At 47.6% G+C, this 16,681-nt stretch overlaps 1 protein-coding gene, 1 long non-coding RNA gene and 1 pseudogene across 2 annotated transcripts in view; 1 reads left to right on the top strand and 2 right to left on the bottom strand.

Moving 5' to 3' along the window:
• Positions 1-16,681, top strand: part of Apbb1ip (amyloid beta precursor protein binding family B member 1 interacting protein) — a 53,885-nt gene that overhangs the window by 27,796 nt on the left and 9,408 nt on the right. The window contains exons 7-9 of the mRNA XM_033759505.1: positions 4,900-4,986; positions 7,272-7,415; positions 12,088-12,198. Coding sequence (XP_033615396.1) covers positions 4,900-4,986; positions 7,272-7,415; positions 12,088-12,198 — 342 coding nt within the window. The remainder of the gene's footprint in view (positions 1-4,899; positions 4,987-7,271; positions 7,416-12,087; positions 12,199-16,681) is intronic.
• LOC104855750 lies at positions 10,066-12,023 on the bottom strand (annotated as a pseudogene).
• The window catches only part of LOC117284453, a 13,958-nt gene continuing 9,460 nt past the window's right edge, over positions 12,184-16,681 (bottom strand). Inside the window, exon 3 of the long non-coding RNA XR_004515546.1 lies at positions 12,184-12,253. This is a non-coding gene — a long non-coding RNA (uncharacterized LOC117284453). The remainder of the gene's footprint in view (positions 12,254-16,681) is intronic.

The raw sequence follows: 16,681 nt of genomic DNA, 5'->3' as shown, positions 1-16,681 counted from the left end.
CTCAGGTCCTTGTACTTGTGAGGCAGGCACGGTGCCCCTGAGCTAAATCCCCAGCCCTCAGACAATTTTTATGCTATAGATCATTGTTTATTACCTGGCTTTGGTGCAGTTATGGTTTGCCATTGGCTGCATGGTGAGGAACAGAGAAAGGAAACACTTCTTCCCCCCGGGTGCAGAAGGATCCCAGCCATAGTCTGCCAGCCACTGTGGGATAAAATTACCTCGTGGCATCTTTCCTGCATTCCCTTCCAACCCTCCGGCTGTCATGGACAGTCTGCCCTCCCAGGACAGGCCCAGGTGGAAGGAACGTCACTCAGTAACCACCTTTGTGCTCTCCAAGATGGACTCGCGCCCATCTAAGGGACGGTGCCTGACGAAGGCTCTGGTACATTGTTGCCTTAGTTACTTTTCTTGTTGTTGAGACAAAATTTCCATTGCCCACAAGTTAAGGAAGGAAAGGTGTATTTGGCTCATAGTTTATAGAGGTGTCAGTCCATCATCGGCTAGACCCAAGGCAGGGTAGCATGGCAGAGGGCATTGCAGAGGAGAAACAGTTCATAGCAGGCAGATGGTAGCAAAACAAACAAGGGACAAGACCAGCCTCTTTCGGTCCCTTATATTGTGTCCCTGCCAGGATTAGGGTAGTGCCAAACTAACCAGTGGTCTGATTTAGTGATCACACACCCTTAATCCCAGCATCACGTGCTCTAGATTCAGTCACCTCTGAAAAAGCCCCACCCACGACCACCTAAGGCTTAGTGGAGACATCTAGACTCAAACCATAGCATTCCGCCCTCAGCCCCCCAAAGACTTATGCACATTCCTTTACACGAAAAGCACTTGGTCCCTCTCTGTGAGTTGGCAAAGTCCTAACAGTTTCAGCACTGCTGAAAAGTCTAAGTCCCAAGTCTGCTCTGAGATTTAAGGCAAACTTTTAGCTATAAGCCCCTGTATAAATGAATGTGAAACACTTCCAACATTCAGTGGCACAAGATAAATGTTACCATTCCAAAAGGTACAAATAGGGGATGCAGAGGAATGGGACAAGAGCAAGTCCAGAATCCGGCAGGGCAGACATTAAGTCCTGGAGTTCTGTGTCTGGCAGCCTTGACAATCCGTGGCAAGATGCGAACCACACAGGGCTTGGATGGCTCTGCTCCTGCAGCACTTTGGGTGGCTCCGCTCCCGTGGCTTCTCTCCTGCGCTGGCTCTGCTCCTTCCTTGCGGCTTTCCTCAGATGACCCACATTCCTGGCTTCTCCAAACGTGTGGGGTCTCCACTGTCCCTTCAGCTCCACACGCTGCCCTCTCAGGGGCACTGCCCGGCCTCCCAGGCCTTCTCCTGGAATCTGGGCGGAAGCCTTCCCGACCCCCAAGTCTTGCATCCTGCATGTGCCTAAAACCGGTGTCACATAGATGACGCCAAGGTCTGCCGCCACCAGCTGGAGCAGAAGCAGGCTTCCTTCTCTTTTAGGGGTCCGGGATCTCCTTTGGGGCCCAGGGTGCCTGAATCACTGAGCACTCTGAACCCGATCCTGAGAAACACATCCTCCGGGCCTCCAAAATAACGTCTTTACACTTTTTTCTCCCATTTGGATATTGAACATTTTTCAGTGCCCCAGTCAAGCTTTGATCTCCTCTTTAAAGTTTTCCTTGACTCTGTCGACCCACAGTAATTTCTTCCTCCTTGGAAACCTGTAGGGTGTGACCTGTCGGAAAGTTGTGTGGTGGCTCACCCCATGTATTGCCTGAAGTCTCACGTACATTTATCCTCTGGGTATAACAGCAAGTTTCTTAAGAGCAGGGATATTTTCTGCATGGAAAAGGCCCACGGAAATATTCACAGATGGACTGGTAACTTTCTTTTACTCTTTAAGGAGATATTTTATGTGTGAAGGTTTTTGTGTTAATCTGCTTTCTGCTTCTGAGCTGTGAGAATCAGCCTAAAGGAAGAAACACATACTTTGCTGAGCTCACCATTTCAGAGGTTTCAGTCCAAGGCCAAAACCATGCTGGCTCCATTCTTTTTGGCCATGGCGAGGCAGGAAATCCTGACATAGGTGGAGTACAGCGAAGTTGCCTGTCTCACGGTGGCAGGGGACGGGAGGGAGAGAGGGAGGCCAAGACTGGTGAGCTTCCTTCTTCTGCTTTTGTTTCACCCAGGCCCCCCACTCAGGGGGTCTCCCTGTCCATGTGCCAGCCATCTCTGGAAACATCCCCACAGATACCCCAGAATGTGCCTTACTACTTTTCTGGGCATTTCTCACTCCAGTCAGATTGACAATCAAGATTCACCTGATATCACATACTTGTTCCATTTATTTCCTATCCTGCCATCCCCAAATCTCAGACTCCCCAAAGCTGTGGGAAAAGGGAGCAAACTGTGACCAAAGGTCACATGCACTTGGGAGGCTGAGGCAGGAGGATCGCCATGAATTTGAGGCCAGCCTGGGCTACATAATGAGTTCAAGACCAGCCTGAAGTATATAGTGAGACTCTGTCTCAAAACAAACAAACAAACAAACAAAACATAGTAGGGAGGATGTGGGGAAAAAGGGAATTTTCTGGACCATTGGTGGGAATGTATATTACAGAAGGAACTTTGGAAAACAATATGATGATTCCTGAAAAAAACTAAAAATAAATTGCCATGTGCTCAAGCAATCTCACTTATGGGTATATATACAAAGAGACGTGAGTACTGCCATATTTACTGCCATATTCAAAAGAGCCAAGATTCACAAACACCTCTACTGTCCAGCAATGGATGAAGAGATAAAGGAAAATGGGGAATACTATACAGCCCTGAAAGAAAAGGTAATTATTTCATTCAACATAGTGTGGATGGGCTGCTGCCACCACTAAGATCTCCACCATGGCACTCACCAAAGTTCCGAGATACAGAAGATACCATCTTGAGATGAAACCTGAGAACACTGTGTTCTGCGGAGCGATACCACAGTCCTCACTGTCGGTGAGCCTTTGAGACCACAGTGTTCTTTGCCTCGGGACCCAGCTGCAGTTCAGGCTCCGGTGGGCTCATCCACGTCTTCATCCCAGCTGGTGGCACCCACAGACCTTTTGGCTGGATGTCAGCCTACGGCCCCTTCAGCCCTAGCTTATGAGTCAGGCGGAGTTTGGTGATGTGCAGTTGCTGATGCCCTGACATCTTTAGAATACAGGTGCCAGACGGTGGCCCCTTATCCCAGAGCAGTGTGGCAGTTCCACCTTTACACAGGGTGAGAGATCTACAAAAACAGTTGCCTCCATCCAAGCCCTCGGATGGACCCTTTGAGAAAGGCCCACCCACGGGACAGGCAGTACAGACGGTGCAGGCCCCTTCCCTGCTCTGGCACCTGCCCGGAAAGGAGCCCTGTATCAGCCGGTCTTTCCCACCTGCCAGCTAAAAAGCAGCAGAAAATCAAGAGCACAGCCCACTGAGGTCCACAAAGTTTCAAGGCCAGAAAATGCGCCGCTCAGGACAGCAAGGAACAGGTAGCTGCAGATGCTGCCTCAGCCCCGAGGAGAGGCCGGGGATGTCGCCGAGGTGGCGGGGGAGACTTGACATTCAGAGAGATGGTCCAGGGAAGTTCGAGAAAGCCTTGGACTTTGAAGGTGCAGACGCACTGTTTATCGAAGAGGAGACCGACAGGGTTTCACTATGAACCTAAGAGAAGAGAACCTGTAAGTGGAGAAGACAAGGGGACACGGGTCTTGGTACCCAGGGCAGGGAAGGAGATGCTGATGGACATCTGGGTGCCATGAAGACAAAGCTAAAACCTTTGACGCTGCTGTGCTCCTCGCCGTGACAGAGAGCAAAGAGCACTCCAGGCTGACGGAAGGTGACTGCGTGCTGAAACAGGAGCTCCTCTTCCTCCACACCACGGCCGTGGTGGCCACAGAGGCAAAGGAAGCCTCGGCAGAGGGCACGGCATGGCAGGGCTGGCACCTTCGCTGCCCCTTGGAGATTCCAGTGGGTTCATAGGAGGAGAGGGTTTGCAGATTTTGAATCTAGGAAAAACAACAAAGTTGCTGCATAATCTTCAAACAGGTCTTTGAAAATGGGTAAATTTGAGGTTCTTCACAGCCCTGAAAATTGGTTCTCAGGCTTTGTCCGGAGTGAAATGAATTTGCTGCGTATTCGTCACCAGCACTGGGTTTTGTTTATTTTTCTGCTTAATTTCAAAGCCACAGCGCAGTTACTTTGTGGCAGGGGAGGAAGGCTCATCTTTATTTTTTTTTTTCAGCTTTAACAGCTCATCTTTAAAAATGAGCAATAAATGTGTTTGGAATAGTGAAAGGTGAAGTCACTGCTTATGTGTAATTAAATAAAGCAGTACTTCTGTGGGATTTTTTTCCCATCGCTGAGAGGCTCTTTTCTAATCACTGAATTGTGTTTGACACTCGTGGCAAGCTGCCTGCGGACAGAGCCGTGACCTGTGCCCTAGCCACACAGGTTGTGAATGTGTCTGTGTGTCTGTGTGTCTACCTTTCTCTTTCTTTCTGGAAATCCAATAATATGAGGTGGCCGGTCAGCGTGATGGAACGTAGAGAATTTGGAAAGTCGACAGTGTACACACAGTAAATGCTGTTTCTTGGACAGGCTGAGGCTCTTCCCGGAGCTGCCTGGCTTCCCCTCGAGTTCTTGGATATGGGACTTCACCACTGAAGGGGATTTGACTTTGCTGGTGTTTCCTCATTGCCTGTGAGCGTGACAGAGAGGAAGGAAGACGCTCTGTGCGTCCGCGATGTGGGAGCCCGGGAGCCAGACCTCTGGCCGACCTAGGGCTGCCTGTCTGCTTCACACAGTTCGGCCCCTCTCCGCCAAGCCCATCAGTTTCTTGCGGTGCTGGCACAGAAACAAACACTGACTGACCTGATCTCTTAACGTTTGATTTAGAATTTCTACTTGGATAACAAAGGAAAAAAAGAAGTCAAGCAGACCAAGGAGAAAATGAATGCTAAGACCAAAGAATCCTTACTCGAGGTAAGCTTAATTTTCCAGAGAAAACACAGAAGAACACGTGCCTCATCTGTTTTAAATTATTCACTCTGCAGAACAGTGGGAAATGCTGAGCTACAGACTGAAATTTTAAGCTGGGGTTTTAAAATCAAATTATTATTAAATACAGCTATTTAGATAATTGATTCTTGAGTCGGCTGTAATACAGTGTGGCTTTAGATAACGTAGTTTGCTTTTCACGAATTTGAATTGGCAATTTTTGACTAAAAAGACTTGTAAAGCTTCACAAAACTCATCCGCTCACACTGCGTACGTTCCTTTATTTAAGTGCTTCACAGAAGTCAGACGAGGATTTCCAAATCTTTAAATCTTCCAAATACACTCACTGTGAGACTGTGATGTTAAGCTTTCAAAAGCAGACACACAAGCTTAAATGCCACATGCTTTCTCTTAAATGAGAAACCCAGAGTGTCAATAAAAAGCAAAATGTTTAAAGTGGGAAGTAAGGAGGTAGATCTTGCTAGAAAGAATTGAGGTGTACTGTGTGCGAGCATCCGGACGCCCGCACTTCTGTGATGCTCTCCTGAGCCGCAGCTGCAGGCGGCCCAGAGCGTGAGACCTGGAGCTGCGAGGGCCCAGCTGTCTGTCGGTGAGTGGATGGGAGCCCGGCCCGCCTCTGGGAGCCTCGGGTTCGGACCAAGCCGAATCGTCACGCAGATTAGACTCGGAGGTGGTGGGAGCGCAGGTATCCATGGTGATTACCGCTGGGACAGTGGAGAGGTCCGCTTAACAGCTGAGTTTTGGAAACTCCTAGTAACTGTGCGGCGGCTCTGCTAGGAATCAAGGCTCTTCTCCGCTGGAAGAAACGCAGGTCGCAGATGGCTGGTCGCAGACGCGTGCTGAGGCCATGCAGGCCCAGCGTGGGAACACGCAGCCGCCCTGTCCCCGCTGAGTGAGACTCCGGGCTGACCCGGGAAGAGTCGGGCAGGAGGTGTCCCGAGAGGGAGACGGGGCCGGGCACATCCAGCTGCGAGGGAGACCCACAGACATGGGAAGAGAATTGTCCTGACACGGCCCTATGTTTCTAAGCTTAGAAATCAGTGTCTAAACTGGGCACTGGTTATGTGAGGGGAAATGTGAACAAAAATGTTTCCATGTATAAATATACTTGGAGGATGCAAAATTAAGTTATTTTGCACTTATGAGACTAAAAGAATGTTGAGAGTTATAAAAAGAAAGCAAAAAATAAGTTTGAGTATTTGAGCTAAAAGAATAGATGACAGGGTAGGCACATGCTTGTAATCCTAGCACTTGGGAGGCTGAGGCAGGAGAATCAGGAGTTGAAGGAGCCGAGGCTACATAAGACTTTGTCTCAAAACAAGATGCATAAGAAAAAATTTATTAAGAATTATATAATTCTATGAAAGTTTTGAGATTTAAAAATACATGCCTGGAAATGTGTTTCATTTTTCCTTTCTGTTATAGTAGTAGAAATTCTTCATTATCCTAAAAGGAAACAATCCCAAGAATAAAATATTAACTTTTTACAATATAGTGATGTGTTTTCCAATTACCAGCAGCGAAGTAGTAATTCTGTTACTTACCTGGAAAGTAAGAACTTTTTATTTTCCAATTTGTAACAATAGTAAGAGACTTTGTTAAATGCTGGCTTTTACAGTACACCAAGAGGTGCTCCCTGACCTTATGAAGTAGACCTATTCTTCCACTTTTTTCGCGTGAGGGAAGAGAAGTTCAGTGATCCATAGTCCCAGTCTCAGTGCCTTGAGGTCTAACCCAGGAGCCTCTATGGGCGCTGTTAAACACACCTTCCTCCCTGTGGCAAATGGCATATAATGGAAACAGGAGTGTTCAGAGTTGTGGGCAAAACTGACTTTTAGCTTAAAGGCTAACTTGAAAACTTGTTTCAGTGTGGAGAAGAGCTGGGTCTGGTGGTACACTCAGGAGGCTGAGGCAGGAGGATCACTGCAAGTTCAAAGGCAGTCTGGGCTACATAATGAGTTCGAGGCCAGCCTGAACTGCATAGTGAGACCCTGTCTCAAAATAAACTGAACAAGAATGTTTTAGGCCGGGAATTTAGCTCAGTGGTTCCGCTGCCTGCCTTGCAAGCTCAAGGACCCGAGTTCGATCTCCGGTACCAAAAAAAAAAAAAAAAAAAAAAAAAAAAAAAAAAAAAAAAAAAAAAAAAAAAAAAAAAAAAAAAAAAAAAAAAAAAAAAAAAAAAAAAAAAAAAAAAAAGAATGTCTATTTTATCTTTCATGTGTTTTATGCCTTTGGAATCTCAATTTCAGGAAAGTTTCTGTGGAACGTCTGTCATTGTACCAGAACTTGAAGGAGCTCTTTATCTGAAAGAAGATGGAAAAAAAGCCTGGAAACGGCGCTATTTTCTTTTACGGGCTTCTGGAATTTATTATGTACCCAAAGGGAAGACAAAGGTCAGTGCATCGGTCAGCTTCCTACTACTGTAACAAAACGCCTGAGACAATGAACTCCCTTACAGTTAAGGCTTATTTGGGCTCATGGTTTGGAGGTTTGGGCCAGCAGCAGGCACCACAGTTAGGGAAGCAGCATTTGGAGGGGGCCTCGCACGGGCACAGAAGCAAGTGTGGAAGGGCCACGCCCCCTGTGACCTCACTTCTCCCCCTAAGCCACACCCCTACAGGCTGACACCGCCCACTGACACCAGGGCCACGCCTTCCACGTATGGGTCTTCGGGGAACCTTCCAGAGCCAAACAACGGAATTGGGGGGGGCTAACAAAATGTTCTGAACATTTAAATCACTCTCTGAGGTGTACTATGTGCATTTCGCTGCCTACTTTGGCAGAGTAGTTTAGCTATCACTTAACTTTTACTTCGTGAGTTATTACTGCCTCAAATCTACTAGCACGTTTTAAATTTGTCTTCTTTGAAATGTAACTGTAATGTTCATTCCGATCATTAGCTTTTCCCAGATCTCTCTTGGAGGACTGGGATATTTCCTTCTTTTGCTCACCTTTAGAAAGCTTTAAGATGTAGCTCATCAAACCCTGACGGGACAGGAACCTGGGCACCACCATGTGGCGCACTTGGCACTGCGGGCTTCGCCTGCTCCCGAGCCAGTGACCGCAGTGCGCCCTTCCCCAGGGGAGGCTGTGGTCTGGGGACATGCAGGCTGCAGGCAAGCTCGGTCCAGAGCCCTTGCTGGGAGGGGGACTGGTTCCACCCCTGTGCCTCTGTGGGGGACAGGAGGGACGCCCCTTACTCTGCCTAAATGTAACCGAGGCATATAAATAAGTCTGTAACGACCAGTGCACTAAGTGATACAAATTAAAAGTGTTCACAGTGATAACCTTCTCTTGTTGCTACCATTGTTATTGGTACGAAGCAATTAACCAGTAAGTCAAGGAACTAAGTAAGAAGTATTAAAAAGAAGAGGCAGAAAGTCTCATTGTTCACGGTTGCCAAACCCACCTGCCCAGCAACACAAGAAAATCTATTAAGACCAAATAAATTGACCAAATAACTTGTTTTCCTTGATACAAACAATATGCAAATTAAATATAATGCAAAAGATTCCATGTGTAGTAGGAATGAAAAAATACAAAATATTTAGCAATAAACTTAAGAAAAGTTCAAGACATGTACAGCATAAATTATAAGATTAAAGAAAGTAGAAGTGAACTCCAGAAATAGAAACATGCCATGTTGTTAGATGAAAGGTACTTCTGCCAGGATTTCCCTATTTTTATTTTTTGTTTTGTTTTGTTTTTGAGACAGGGTCTCACTATGTAGTTCAGACTGACCTGGAACTCACTATGTATCCCAGGCTGGTCTCGAACTCACAGTGATCCTCCTGCCTCAGCCTCCTGAGTGCTGGGATTACAAGCATGCGCCACCATGCCTGGCAGGATTTTCCTATTAATCAGTGCGATCTCTTTTAAATTTTCAGTAAGATTCTTATATTTAAAATTCATTGATTCTAAAAATCAATCAGAAAGACATACTGTTCCAAGAGACCCCCTAATTATAAAGAGCTATGATCTGAAATGCCTTCTCCTAGTGGCCAAACGTTAGTAAAACCTAGACAGAGATGAATAGATCAACAGAAAGCCATCTAAGCTAAAGAGAAGTAAACAGCAATTTACAGTAGTGAGAAAACAGTATTTCTTTCAATAGCATTAAAATATTATATATCATTTGGGAAAAATAGCTTCCCAGTCTTGTCCCATGTACCAAATTAAATCCTAGATTAATATATACTTAGAAAAATAGTATAACATCATGGGAGAAAATGTAGGTTAATATTTTTATAATGTTGAGGTGGGGAAAAGCTTTCTTAATCAAAAATAAAAACTACAAGTCACAAAGGAGGAAACGGACATACTTGACTGGATAAAGTTGCTTTCAAATTCCCTTTGGCCAAAGATACAAACGAGGTTAAAGACTAGCTTCAGAGTCAGAGGCCACATTTGCAATACATATAAAACAGATACAAGTATCCATAAAGACTTCAACAAATCAACTAGAAAAAGATAAATGTACTTGTAAAAAGAAAAAGGAGCAAGCCATGCTGTTGACATGTGACACACATCTGTAGTCCCCGCTACTCAAGAGGCTGAGGCAGGAGGATTACATGAGCTCTCAAGTTCAAGTCCAGCCTGGACAACATAGCAAGAACCCATTTGAGAAAAGAAAAGAAAACTTCAGACAAAGAATAGTTTAGGTCTGGGGATGCGACTCTGTGCGACAGCCCTTGTCTGGCCTATTTACAGCTCTGGTTGCATTGACAGAGGGAGACAGGGCGAGGAAGAGAGGGGTGAGAGAGAGACAGACCAGTGGAATAGGAAGCAGAGGAGGAAAGGAAAGGAGAGGAGAAGGAGTAAGAGGAGAGGAAGAAGACGGGAGGGACGGAAAGGGAAAATGACAGACGAAGCCTAAGTGAGAATTCAGTGTTCAGCCGCTGAACAGTTCTGTTTGGAGCTCAGGGTGCGGCTCTGCAGGAAAGCACTTGGGAAGTGTGCTTGATCCCCAGCACCACAAAATTTAAAAAGGAAAAGTTGATCCACCTTACCAGTTACCAGGAAAGTGTACGTTAGGTGGTGAGATGTTATTTCCTCCCAAGGGATTAATAAAAGTGACAGTACCCACTTTCGGTGGGTGTGGGTAAGAAAACACCTGCGTGAAAAAGCTGTTACGCATGAGAAGTAGGAAAGCAGACTGGTCCCGTCAGATGGGGGATCATTTAGCAAGACCTGTGCGGTGTGAAAGGGAGTGCACCTTAGACGTAGCAGATTCACGTTAGTTGATCCGTCTGACAGAAGCATTCGCTCAGTTGCCCTGGATTTCTTTTTGTTGTTGTTGAAGTTTTCAGTTTGTTAGTCCTCTCGTGAAACACTCAGGCAGGCACAGCAAAACGTTTGCTCCTTCAGCTGTTGTCCGATCTGCCCCCACCAACATCGGCCTTCGCGGTGCCCCTGGCTTTCTCCACTCTGCTCTTGCGCTCCCTCCACTGCTTCCTGGACGTCTTTTTCTTCTCAGACCGTGACTTGCAAGTCTATGTTAGGGTTCATGTTTCTTCGCATAATCCAAAGAATCGTAAATCATGCCGAAGCCGGTTGCCTTGCCACCCCCGAAATGGGTTCTGAATCCAGACACAAAAATGACATCCAGTGTAGTCTTGTACATTCTGGTGAGTTTTCCCCAAATTTCTGTCTTGGATGCTGTTGCTTTCCCAGGGGAAGGACATCAGTGACCATTTGTTTCTTTTGAAGTAGTCGGTTGGTCAGGAACCGCAGGGCATGGATAGTTACTGTGTCATTCCTGATGGCAACAGATCCTCAGGTAGCCAGGGAGAAAAAAAGAACACAGTATTTCTTGTAATAGCAAAATGTTGAAATAACCTCTAATCACCTACGGTAGAATGGTTTCAAATAAATCGTCACCCATAAAATGAGATACAAGGCTAACAGCAAGAAAAACTTGAGACTGTAGGGTTAAGTGAAGTAAGTCAGACACAAAGCCTAAATATCACATGTTTCTTTCATAAGAAACCCAAAATTTAAATAAGTAGCAAAATAAAAGATAGATAATAAGAAGTAGGGAGATAGATCTTTCTCCAGTGGGAAGGGGATCAGATGGAGGAAAAAGGCTGGGTACGGTGTGTGCGCCTGTAATCCCAGCACTCAGGAGGCTGAGCCAGGAGGGTCACCGTGAGTTTGAGGCCAGCCTGGGTTACAAAGGGAAACCTTGTCTTTAAAAAAGAGAGAGAGAGATGGATGGGGGAGGAAGGGGAGGCTAAAGGGGTGAGAAAACAATTAAGAGGTGTTATGTTCATGTACCAACCCCTCACAGGACTGTACTGCAAGCACACACTTAATACAAAGCAAAAGAACAAGCCACGAAACTGATTGTAGTAAAACCTCATTCATGTCTTTAAAATTTCGTCTGGGCTGGGATTGTAGCTCAGCGGTGGTACATTTGCCTAGAAATGCAAGACCCTGGGTTCCACCCTCAGTACAGAAAAACAAAATCCAGATGAAAAAATAGAAGAGAAAGCAAACACCTTCGATAAAGGAAAAACTGCATACATGTAGCAGTTTGACCTCTTATTCTTTATTCACTATAAAGAATTACAGAATGCAAAAGAAAAAATAATGAACAAATGTATAATTGGAGGGTAGGCAGAAATGTAGATAAAAGATCGCCATCCTCGGGGCCACGTTATGTGTGGAAGAAAGCCTCTGTTTCCATGGCAACTCTGCAGCGGAAGCGGGAGAGGAAGCCTTTTTCTCCGGGAGAGATGCGCAGGGTGCGTGCGGATTTACCAGGTACCAAATTTGCCTGACAGCCTCGATGAGCTCTGAGCTGGCCGCCCTGTAGGGCTGAGTCCCCAGGGGCCCCTCAAGGCCAGGCTCCAGGTCAGAGGCTCCGACCCCCAGAACCCGGCGAACCCCTCCTCCGTCCGCCAGGCGCAGGACAGGTGCGGCAGGGTGTAGGACAGATGTCCCGTCAGTCACCTAAACTTCCGTGTTCTCCGCTGAAATGGAACCCTTCGTGGTGCCATCGGGACGGCCTCGGGAAATGACCGGCTGTCGTCTCAGTCAGGCGCTTTTCTCCCTCTCTTTCAGACCTCCCGAGATCTGGCATGTTTTATACAGTTTGAAAATGTCAACGTTTACTACGGGGTGCAGTGCAGAGTGAAATACAAAGCGCCCAGTGAGCACTGCTTCGTCTTAAAGGTACGTGGTCTGAAGTCCTGAGTTTAAACTTGTGAGCAGCTTGGGCCAGTGTTTTCTATTAAGGGGAAAACATTAAATGTGACATAGTTAATAACCAAAGGTAATTACTACAACTTTTGTTTTGTTTTTAAACCAAAATCAAGAAGGGGAAAATTTTCCTATTAGCTCGCATCACCACCACCATCCCCGAAGCCTGCCATCAGAGTCTAAAACATTAAAATAAATCGGTCTGGGGTCTCCATCACTTGTGAAAACATAAGGAGGGCCACAGTTTTGTAACAAATTAACATACACTTTTAATGATAGAAGAATTTTCAGTTCTTACGTATTAAACATTCCAATAACTTATTTTAGAAATTAGGAACTTGCCAAGGTTTCCTAGAAAGAGATCCAAAATAGCAAGAAATAAATCATTTAAAAAATAACCAAGTTGTGAAACTTTCCAAGGTACATATTGTCCAAAGGCAATATGTGTTATCGGGTGTTTGATACTGTTCACATTTTTATATTAGAATTTAAAGTAGATCAGTCAGATCAATAGAGGCCTATTCTCTGTAGTGGGGATCAAACTCGGGACCTTGCACTTTCCAGGCAGATGGTGGAACCACTGAACTACATCCCAGCCTAGAGGGTTAGTCTTTCAACCACATATACGATGTGTTCAGGGCCTTTCTTTATGCTTATGGAGGTCTGGGTTTGGAGCCTTGGCATGTTTTTGTGCTTATTCTCAGATAAATATAATAATTAAGACAAATCATATTTAATAAGTTTAGTCGTTGCACAATCATTACCTGTTTTAATCAAACAGTGACTTGTTGAAATTTTTGGCTTGATCGGTGACTTCAGATGTTGCTTAGCTTAGTTTCCATTTAGATATCCTAGCCCTCTTTTTCAGCAGGCATCTGTTTTTAGTAATCTATAACTAATGATGATGCTGACAGACACTGTACCACTCACCCACTGCCCCTTGCCTAGTAGCTCTGAGTCAGATGCACTTTGGCTCCTTGTGAGACACTTGAAATGTCTACAGACGCTGTTGAATGGCTTGAGGCAAGGAGCAGGTGCTATTAGAATCTAGTGAGCAGGGCTCAAGGTAATGACTAAAATGTTCCAACACACAAGACAATCTGCACACCAAAGAATTATCCATCCCAAGTGCCACCAGTGCTGCCACTGAGAAGCCATGCCCTACATGGAATGGTCCCAAAATAAGGTCATGAAGGGACAGAAGAAAGCAGACCTTTATCCTCCCCTCTCTCTTCCTTTTGACTTAAACAAACACTTGTCACCTCAGGGCCTTTGCACTGACTGGTCTTGTTCCTAGAATGCTCTTCCTCCAGATAATTCTTCCTCTCTCACTTTATTCACATCTTTTATCAACTGTCATTGTCTTTCCCTGACTACCCTGTCCAAAGAAGCCCTGGTCCCAGCCTTGACATGTTCTGTCTCCTCCCCTTCTTCATATTAATCCCAAGCCTTTGACACCACATTGCTTTGTTTATAGCCATTTCCCTCACACTGAGTGCAGACTGCAGGAGGGGAGGGATTTCTGCATACTCAGTTCACTTGTGCTTTCCCAGCACCTGGAAGAGTGCCCAGCAGACAGTTGTCACTGAACAGATATTAAACCGTCTCGTTGTTTTGGAACCATTCTGTCCAGGGCGTTTTATTCTCAACAGTAGCCCTGTTGATATTTGGGGCCAGGTAACTCTTTGGTGTGGGGACTCTTCTTCCTGCTGAGTCCGAAGTTTGGGACAAGGACCTCGAACCGTGGCAGGACCGAATTCTTTGACCTGAGAGGCAGAGGTTATCAGGGGCAGCAGCCAGAGTGGCACTTCGATCCTTTGGGGGCTGCGCTAGAACTTCTGGAAGTGGTCACAGCCAAGGCTCTTGGGAGAGAGGCGCCATCTCCTCCGGGTGGAAGAGCAGGAGCAGAGGTGGAGAAGCGGCGCTGAAGGTTCTGGGAAGAGGAGTGTGAGCGCCTGCAGGAGAACGTGCACCCCTTCTCACAGGGTGGTGCTGTGCTCCCTTTTCAGGCTGATTTCTTTATGCACAATCGCCCTGCTCACTTTGTTCTTCAGCACAATCCTCAGTTACTTCCCAGATTTTGAGAATGTTAATTAATTGCTAAGTAAACAGGACTAGCATGGTTTGGGGAACTTAATTTGTCTATGAACATCATGGTCTTATTTTCCTTTAGGGCTACTTTTTTTTCTAATAAAAAACTCAATATTCACATATTTCACTAGGGTGAGCCAGTTTCACAAATGCAAACACTACAGCCCTCGATTACGAGAGGCACCCAGGATATGAGGAGATGGGTGGAGGAGACTGCGTGGCCTGGATCTAGACCAGAGCGTCCTACTTAGAGTGAGCGTGAGGACTCTGACCATGGCGTGGAGTCCAAAAGATTGGATGTGAAACCCTCGCCAGACCACTGCCCGGCTCCAGCTGTAGGGACACTCTTGGGGTGCTGAGCCTCACTACCTCATCTTCAAAGCAGAGAACTGAGTGCCCAGCCCTTCCTGAGTATTAATAAGCTGTGTCCATAAAAACATTAGTACAAAGTCTGGAGGCCTGCAGGACCGCGTGAGCACTAGTCATCATTACTTCGTTCTTGTATAAAATCATTTCTTTCTGCATCGCAGTGCTTGAAGCCAGGGCCTTGCACATGCATGGTAGGCAAGTGTGCCCCCACCGGCTGCATCCCCAGCCCCTGAATGAACACTTCTGCTTCCCAGTGCTCTCCAACTGTACTCTTTCTCACAATCACTCAGGGGTTGCTGAGACACAGGTTGCTGGGTCAGGCCCAGGAAAGTGCATTCTGAGGAGCTGGGAAGGCAGGAGAGGCATCGCTGACCCAAGGAGCCCACGGAAGCTCTCAGTACCTGAGTCGTTCCTCTTCCCGTAACCTTGATCTTCAAGCACAGTCCCGTCCTGCGCACACAGCAGCTGCTCCTCTGTGAATCTGCTTCCGCTCCATTCTGTGGCAAGATGCGAGAGGCAGAGGACGCTGGTATCTTCCAGGGAAAGTTAGCTTTTTACAGAAATATGACGGAGTGGAAGAGTATGAGGGAAGTTGGGGTTCTGGGTTCCCGGGAGATGATGGGGCTCCTCGGTCACCAGCTGCCCGCCTGTACCCTGCTGCACTCGTGCCTCCTGGCCTTTCTCACAGCACAAGGTTACATTTTAGTGTCCTCTTTGGTGCTGGCTTCCTCGCTTAGAGTAGACGCGCCCTGAGGGCAGGGACATTTTATTGTGCCCACCCTTGTGCTCCAGAGCATTTTTGTGAGTGGCCCAGACACACCCAGCGGTGGATGGATGGATGGACGAATGAATGAGTAGAAAACGCAGCAGGGCCCCTTCCCCTCCTGTGTTCTCTGAAACCTGGTTCTGTGGTTAACAATAGAACGGCAGTAGCTTCCCTGCCGGGTAAGAGGCTCCACACTGAGTCCTTTGCTTGTACTGTTTATGTAATCGTTTCCACGATCCCTCATGAGAGGAGTCATCATTCCGCTACCATCAGTGCAAACTCCCCAAGCTCCGTGATTTGGCCAAGGTCATGAATGCCTATTGGTACGAGGTCTGTAGTCTTGCGAACCAGCTCTCTGCACTTCCTGCCCTAGATTTCGTAGACCAAGCTCCGAGTCAGCACCCGGTCACTAGGCCTCGATCCCAGCAGCGCTCCGAACCTTGGTCTGCTGTTTGCTGGCCTCAGACGGCCTCACACCCACGGCCGCCTCGCTGTCCCGTTCCTCAGAGGAGGGAGGCCCCGGGCCATGTTAGCGTCCTCGGACCGCACCCCCGTGGCCCCTCCGGCCTCCGCATCTCCAGTCTGCCTGGGTTCGCCCCGCCGCGCACCCCTTCCGGCTCCGGCTGGCGTCGCCGTTTTCCCTTCTGCTCAGACTTCCCGACCGCGTCTCGCTCCCTCGCTCCCTCTGTCGTGTCCTCCACCGTCGCCCTGCTGTGTGCGGCCCTCGCTCCGCACGGCTCGGGAATCGAAGCTCCACGGAGCGAGCGGAAGGACGACCCTGGCTCCGGGGGTGGGCGGCGACCAGGCTGCGCCCTCCACCTGCCCCGGCTCGTTCTCTAGCTTTCGGGGAACCCTGGAACTTTCCAGTCCTCAGGCTCCTTGCTGGTCCTTCCAGCGCCTCTTGCGCTGGCGCCGCCTTCCTCGTTTTGTCGCCTTCGGCCTGCGCCCCTCTCCTCTGTCTGGCGCTTTTGCTCCAGCTCTGCCGATGCTCCTCCTGCCCCTCACACGGAACACTCTCCAGGGATCTTTGTGCTCACCTCTCGCTGGGCTCCCACTGTCCCTGAGGCCGGACTCCTCCCACAGCTCGGGCCGCCGTGTGTGCTGACTCCTCTCAGTCCGCAGCGAGCAGTTTCCCCGCCTTCCCAGCCCCGTGCCAAGTGCCAGGGCACCCGGTCGTGGTCTGCAGACAGTGGCTCCCCTTCTCTCCACCCACAGGACGCGCAGGATTCG

Source organism: Fukomys damarensis, unplaced genomic scaffold (assembly GCF_012274545.1).
Source record: "Fukomys damarensis isolate Sample0158 unplaced genomic scaffold, DMR_v1.0_HiC HiC_scaffold_37, whole genome shotgun sequence".
Lineage (NCBI taxonomy): Eukaryota > Metazoa > Chordata > Mammalia > Rodentia > Bathyergidae > Fukomys > Fukomys damarensis.
This window is presented reverse-complemented; position numbering and strand designations above follow the sequence as displayed.